Raw genomic sequence first — 7,500 nt, forward strand, 5'->3', positions numbered from 1 at the left:
TCACCTGCTCACCCCCCCAGCGCTGCTGAAGGACTCTCCTTGTCCCTCATAAAGTCCGAGTGTGGTGATCTGCAAGACATGTCTGAAATCTCGCCCTATTCAGGAAGTGCAATATCCTTTTCTGAAGGCGAGGGTTCGCCATGGTGGCCTGCAGGAGAGGAACAGAGGCTGACCCACACTGTGGGGCTGACCTGAGGGCGCTGGGCTGGGGGGCACTGGCATGGGGAGCAGGTGGGGGCTAAAACACCGGGTAACTGCAGGTGCTCCTCCAGCCACAGCATACAAACTAGAAGAGACCCCTGTCCCCACAAAGTTTTAGGCCATCCAGTTGAGTTTCCCTCCCCACTAGTCAGGAGCTGATGACCCTAGCTGAAAACACTGCATGGCCACCTCCTGTTAGAGGGGAGGTTTAGGTTAGGTGTTAGGAATAATTCTTTACTCAGAGGGCAGTGGGGCAGTGGCACAGCTGCCCAAAGAAATTGTGGTGCCATCTCTGGAGATGCTCCAGGCCAGGTTGGATGGAGCTCTTGGCAGCCTGGGCTGGGGGGACAGCCCTGCCCATGGCTAGGGTTTCAGGATTTGAGCTCCCCTCCAAACCAATCCACTCTATTATTCCCCTCCCATGTTAATGGTGGCCTTGCTGGAGCTCACAGAGGGACAGTTTAATCCTTTGTGGGTCTCCACCTCTCATGTAAGGGAAATAAAGCACAAAAGGCCCAGGTACTGATCTATTGAGGCAGCACCAAGTTCTTTCCCCCACCCAGAGGTCTGCTCCTCAGCTCTGGTGCAGCTGCCTGCTATGCATGATTAACCTCTGTTCAGCCATACACAGAAATCTTTTGTCCTAACGTACACAAAGCAAATTATTTTGGAAAGCTGGGGAGAACAATTAAATATAAAACTTCAGCTGTATTAAATTTGCAGGACACTTCCCCTCCTTGAAAAAAAAAAAAATGAACTCTCTCTTTTTAGCTGTATTTCAGGGTTTCGTTTGGGGAAAAATACAGCTCTGCTTTTATTTAAGCATAACCAGACATAGTTATATATTTTTTTTTTCTCCTGGACACCAATATAGATTATTGTCTTTTTTCTTTTTTAGCAGTAACACCTCCCACTCCTTGCCTTGTTACCTTTAACTTGCTTTTTGGTCAAAAGATTTTTCTTTCAAGCACAATTGTATTAAAAATAAATAAAATGCCATGTCTACTCAATGCTAAAACTGAGGATTTTGAATGAAGGGAATGTAGACATCTTATCCCTGCTCTTGCACCCCAGCAGAAGGCAGCAGTGCAAGTACAGAACCTTAGATGGAGCACATTTCATTCCCAAGTTGTTGGCCATGGCTGTGACCAGTCCCTGTAGAGTGACAGTGGTGATATGGGGAGATTGTCCCCTTCCCAGGGATGTCTCATGAGGCAGCTGCACAAGGCTGTGGCTCACCACTGGGTGCCTTCTAGGACATTAGCAGATCTGAGAGCTTTTGTCTGTGGGTGTGTGAAGTCCCAGCAGAGTGTGGGCAGGGCTGGAGACTTGCGGGATGCCTGCTTCAGGGTCATCCACTCATCCTCTGAGGGTTTGCCATCCAAGCCCAAGGAAGAATCCTTGTTCTCCAGTGTTTTTTAGGCTGATCTGTGTGAGTAGTCCTCTTTCTGTAGGAGGAATGGCTTGATTGCACCTTCCACAGCTGTTGGCATTTCCAAGAGCCAGCCAGAAACAGGCTTGACATCTGGAGAACTTTTTTCCTGTTGGCAGCAGGGAAATCTTTCCTTTGCCTTATATACTATATGGCAAAACAGGGGAGTCAGTTCAAAGCCAGCATCATTCACAGTCACTGCCAGTTACTTTCATACATCCAAACCGAAATTCATTCTCACATGCTGAGAAGTGAGCTGCGATGCTCTCAGAGCAGTCCTGAGGTCAGCACGAGTGACAGCCGAGGGCAGCAATCAGACCAGAACAATTAAGTCACTCCTACCACACAGTGCAGTAGGTGCTGACTGTGGTGATGTCAAAGTAGTTCTCCCATCCTAGGACAGGAGCCTAAGGGGTATGAAATGTGTGTGGCTGCAAGTGGTTTTCTCTGCCCAGCACATCCCTGCCTCCCTCTTGCTCTTTCTCCCCCTTACTCCGGCCATCCTCACTGGCAGTCCTTAGCAGAGCTCCTGCTGGAACCAAGGTGAGAGAGCCGTGCATGGGGCTCAGCCAGGGCAGAGAGCACTGGGGCTGCTCCACTTCCATCCTTGCCCTCCTCCTTTCCCGGCCCTTGGGGAAGCATTCTGTCTGGCCGGGGTTTGCATGCAGAGCTGCTAGGAAAAGCAGATTTACTAAAGAGCATTTGTACACGATGTGTGCTCTTGTGCACAGTTCAGCTCAGGGACGTTGTTGTTGTTTTCCAGCAGCAGCTCGTTTGCCCAGGTAGCCTGCAGTTTCCAGGGAAAGGCGCGGTACGGAGGTTGGTTTGTTTGTGGTAGGTTCTGTTGCGGTGCTTTTATTTTACATGGTTGAGTGTGCACACACAAGGAGTAGATTTCTTCGGAGAAGCAGATCTTTCTTCCCTGCAGAAAGCAACATCTGTTTTCCTGGACAATACAGGCAGGATGAGAACATAAGACGGGCGGATAGAGCCAAGTTCAGGTTTTAGTGGTAGGCTAGTGCGCCGCACCAGCCCACTTTCTGTTTGTTTCTTTTAACCAATGCCTGTAAAAGGCATCTGATCATTCTTTGCTGAATTGCAGAAGGAAACGGTTAATGTTTGCGTATGTTGCTGAACAAGATAAGATGCACCTGCAGCATGAATTCCCGTCTTCGTTCTGAATGCAGTCTATATCTTTGCAAACTAATCTGTTTAATCAAATATTAAGTTTTATTCAAATTCCGAAAGAAACAGACAGCCAATTGTTTTTCTGCATGGTCTTCCTTTGTCATGCATCCTCTTTGCATCTCAAGAAAAATAGCCTTGTTCAGTCCCCAAACATTTGCATAGACCAAAACTGCAGCACAACAGCAGCCTGTGTGCTGCTGAGACATTGGGAAAGGTGAAGGAGTTGGGTGCTCCCTCCCTGGCAGGAGGGTCTGAGACACGAGTGAAACTTTCTGCAATTTATTTATTTTTAAGCAGAATTCCCATCCAACTGGAATGTGTTTCGCAGTCCCAATATGTGAAAGCTATAATTAATGAATTACAACATTTCAAAATGAGGAGTTATTACATCTGACTAGAATTAAACTAATTAAACTTTAAATAAAAAAAAAAATAAAAAAAAAAATAAAAATAAAAAAAAAAAAAAAAAGGAAGAAGTGATTGTACAGCAAGCTGGTTAGCTTGGTGCTGCTGGTAAAACCTGGGCAATAGGGGAGCACTTTCAGCTGGCCCATCCTTTGGAAGGTCTCGAAGATGCTCTGAGATACAGCAGTTTGGAGCTTTGCTGATTAAAAGCAGCTGAGGTGTAACTGAAGGAGCAGCTTAGCCTTGCCAGCGCAGGTTGCCTGCCTGATACAGCCCCTTCTTGACTCTTTCCTTTCAGCTCAGCACTAGAACAACCTGCTGGAGTTTTTCTGGGAGCTGTGGATGAGGGGAATAGAAGTGAAAGAAATCCCCACTGAAAAACATTTTTTGCAAAAGAGGAGAGAGCTCCCCAGGAGAATTAGAGTGCGAAAGAGCCAAACGCTCTCTCTCAGCTTCCCTGGATAACACACACAGGAGCGCATCTAGGTTTCATTCCCAGTCTTTCTCTTCTTATTTCTTAACGTTTTGCCTTTTTGCTGCTGCTGGGTGAGGTGAGGTGGCGTCACACTGGGTAAGCACAGTGCTGAGCTCTCAGGTTGTTTGAACACTGCTTTAGGTTCAGCTGCAGTACACTGTTCCTCTGATCTTTTATGTTCCTGAGCAGATGTCTTTCATTAATTTATGGATTTATCAACTTTTCTTTCTCTCCTCCTTTTTTTTCCTTCCTCTCTCTCTTTTTTTTTTTTTTTTTACACCTGGCAGCTGGCTCAAGTTTCAGCAGTTATTGTCTATTTTGCATTACCCATAGAATTGAATGTCATCTGTCTTCACAAAGCTATAGCTGGGAGAATTGAGGCAAGCCACACGAGCTGCTGGGACAGAGCTTGTTTGCGTTCCATTCGGCACCCCTCCTCCCTTTACCTCCTTAATATTTATTTGTGCTCGTTTTCTTTCCTGGCCTTGAATGGGGCTTAGCTCGTGTTCAGTACAGCTGTATGTTTACTGAATCTATTTCATCATGAGTCATTGTGCGTGTGTAAGTATCCTGGAAACAGCTAGTGCTTTCTTGGAAGAACAGTTGCTTTTCAGCCCAAGCACTTAAAAAGGAAATTAAGCAATTGGTCAGTTCAGTTCTTTTTTTCTGAAATAGCAATGGCTTATCTAATTCTTTGCTCTTAAGTCTGTCATTAACTATTTTTTGCTAGATTATTACAGATCAGATCTTTTATCACAGTGCAGCGTTAACCTTAGGATCAAGATACACAGATTGGTCGCATATTCGATACAGCTTTAAGGCTGCCAAGTGCTTAGGAACAAGTATAATTTTAATAGAAAATGGATTTCTGGGAATTTGAGTCTTAGAACATCTTTTAATACGTGTTTCATTCAATATCAATATCCGCCGGCATTAGGGCAGAAAATATTTAAAAATCCTAAATGCAGAAGGAATCAAAATGCTTAGACAACTGCCTAATGTGCTTAAATCCAGCAAATAGGAGAGCTTTTTTGCCCTGAAAGTTTAAGTCCATCCTTTAGCTCGCACTGAAAGAAAATGTGTGCCGTACCCGATATTAGCATGTCGACGGCGACCGAAGAATCACAAATTAAGGAGGCTTAGGGTTTTTATTTCTTTTACTTTTTGAAGTTCCCCCTCAGACTCCCTCTCCCCTGAAACGATCGCATAACAAAGTGGATTTCTGGTGCAGAAGTTTTGATTTGTCTAAAACTCTTATCTCTAAGCAATAGGTGACAGCTTGCTACTATTATTTCACTTACGTATTTTGACAGATGGCACTGCAGAGTGTAATGCTCTTTTAGACTTCTCTATCAGTCTAATGGAGGTAACTGGAGGTTCTTTCAACTCTTCTCTTGGCACAAGAAGTATGTCAGTCATAAATTATCTTCTTTGTAATCAGTGAGCATCTAAAACAAAATGCAAGTTCGGCTCAGCCATTCTCCTTCTACTTCCAGATAATAAGAGGTTTTTAAACTAATGTTATTGATGACTTTTTTCTTTTTTTTTAATGCCACATTTTTTTCAGTCTGAAAATGAATCTTATTTTATATCTGGAATAAAGGAGAAGGGCTCCACTGATTTCAGCAATTAGAGAAAAGGGGTTTTTTATTGAAAAAGGCTGGCTAATAGGCAGTAGCCTGCCATAACACTGTGTCCAAGTTCCCGACGCAGGAGGTGCTTGGTGCCAGCATGCTCCCAGCCCCAAAGCAAGGGCAGAGAGGCTGTAGTGTGCATGCAGACGTGGCCGAGCTTTCCCCTCCGTCAGGTGTGAAAGGAGTGAGGTTTTCAGCAGTTGCATCTGGGAGAAACAGACCTCGGAGAAGCTTCTGGGAAGAACCCTTAATTGACCTTGTGGGGGCCACACTCATTTTCTCCACGTGCATCTTCATTTCTGATAAATTATAAAGCCATTAATTTGCTGAGGAAATGGCAGGGCCAGCCTGCGGCGCAGATGTGACCAGAGCCGTCCTCGCGCACAGCGCACAAAAGAGAGCCAAGGAGCTGGGAGAAAATCAGCAAGCTGAGATGGTTATGGTTAGCTTTGCATTCCCTTGGGAACTGTTTTCGTTGCTTCTGTTTACAGATCTAAAAGGTAATGATGTTTCCAGGATAAATAGGCTGCGTTATAGGGTAAGTGGCCATTTATTGATCCGCTAGCCCGCGTCCATCGATCGTGGAGCCCCAAATGCGGCTTCATCCGAGGAGGAGTTAACTGGCTCAACCAGAAGGCGACAACATAGGGCAGAGGGGCTCTGCCTCTCGGAAAATTTGGCTTTGATTATTGAGGCAGCGCTGTAACGGGATTAGAGGGAGCAGCTCAGGATGCTGGGATGGGAGCGGAGCAGGTGAAATGTGCTGCCTGCGGGAGGCATTGCTCCAAAGGCTGGAGCACCCTGTGCGTAGCTCATGCGCTCAGTTCACTCGCTGCACACAGTGCAGTGCTGAGGGGAAACGAAACTTGGGCTGGACTTGCAGAGGAGAGGGAGAAAAAGCTCCTGATAAGTTGTGCGCAGCACATGTTTCCTTAGCAACAAGTGAACATACATATGGTACACAAGCTGTAAACTTGCAGAATTCCCGAAACTGATAGGAAATAGAAGGTTTGGGTTGTGTGTCTCCTCGTCCCTCATTTTGCCATTTACAGAAAATCACAGCATGGCCATTTCAGTCTCCCGTAGGCTGGGGGTGCAGTGTGTGCATGGGGCACGCTCAGAAAGCAGCCTTTTCAAGCCAAGCATTTTCCTTTACCAGTCCAATCCTACATGCAGGAAGGCTTATCGCCGAACCACTTGAAAAAGGCCAAGCTCATGTTCTTTTACACCCGGTACCCAAGTTCCAATATGCTGAAAACCTACTTCTCAGATGTAAAGGTAAGAAAATCTCTTCCCCTCCACATTCTTACTGCATGCTGTGTTGGGTCATAAAGAAGTTTGGTTTTCCTCAGAGGTCAGTGGTGCTTCTGAGCGCACAAAGCCATAGCTGACTTCTTCCTTCCCCTGAGGTTATGCCCTGCCTGAAGCTGGTTGTGGAAAGGGGAGATTGGAGGATTGGAAATTAAAAATAATAATAATAAAAGAAGAGTTATTAGCAGTGGAGAGCAAAGTAAGAATTACTGTTACGGTAAACTAAACAATTTCCTTTATGCTTATCCTATCTAAAAAGAGATTTGTGGTGGTAGAAATGTGCTTCCAAGAACATTTTGGAGCAGTTCTCAAGTGTTCCCTTATTGTTTCATTTCGGTTGGTTTCCTCATATTTGTGCTTACATAAGCACAGTGCAGAATCCCTTTCTTTCCGTCAAAAAGAAACAGTACATTGAAATTCTCCATGCAGAAGCTGCTTAAAAACAAAAGTGATGATTGTCTCTTATTTACAACTTAATTTGTTGTTGATGCAGAGTACACTGAGCATAAGGAGGATGAATAAAGTGACAGATTCAGGCCACATTATTCAAATGAGGATATGAAAGCTGTCGACATACAGCTGCATCCTCCCTCATTCTACAGAATATTAGGACCTCCTGATTTTTTTTCTAAAAGTAATTGTTCCTTCACATCAACTTGATTTTGTGTTAATCATCTAAGTTTTTTTTTTTTTTAAACATAGATTGGATTTTAATGATTATAATGGTATACATGGTATCATTATCTAAGTAACTTTATAAACATCACATTAGCTTAAATTACTTTGTTAGCTTGCCCCCCTAACAAATTACCAAAATCCTTCTTTTAATCACTTTTGGGTTATGTTTTTTTTTT

At 44.5% G+C, this 7,500-nt stretch overlaps 1 protein-coding gene across 2 annotated transcripts in view; it reads left to right on the plus strand.

The window, feature by feature from the left end:
- Positions 1-7,500, plus strand: part of PROX1 (prospero homeobox 1) — a 47,534-nt gene that overhangs the window by 8,152 nt on the left and 31,882 nt on the right. Inside the window, exons 2-3 of one of the 2 annotated variants that reach the window (XM_052681045.1) lie at positions 1-111; positions 6,506-6,613. The exon at positions 1-111 is cut by the window's left edge and continues 1,678 nt beyond it. In XM_052681045.1, coding sequence (XP_052537005.1) covers positions 1-111; positions 6,506-6,613 — 219 coding nt within the window. Of the gene's footprint in view, positions 1,478-6,505; positions 6,614-7,500 lie in introns of those variants that run through there. The other variant, XM_052681037.1, reaches the window with a different exon arrangement.

Source organism: Tympanuchus pallidicinctus, unplaced genomic scaffold (genome assembly GCF_026119805.1).
Source record: "Tympanuchus pallidicinctus isolate F22 unplaced genomic scaffold, pur_lepc_1.0 scaffold1, whole genome shotgun sequence".
Lineage (NCBI taxonomy): Eukaryota > Metazoa > Chordata > Aves > Galliformes > Phasianidae > Tympanuchus > Tympanuchus pallidicinctus.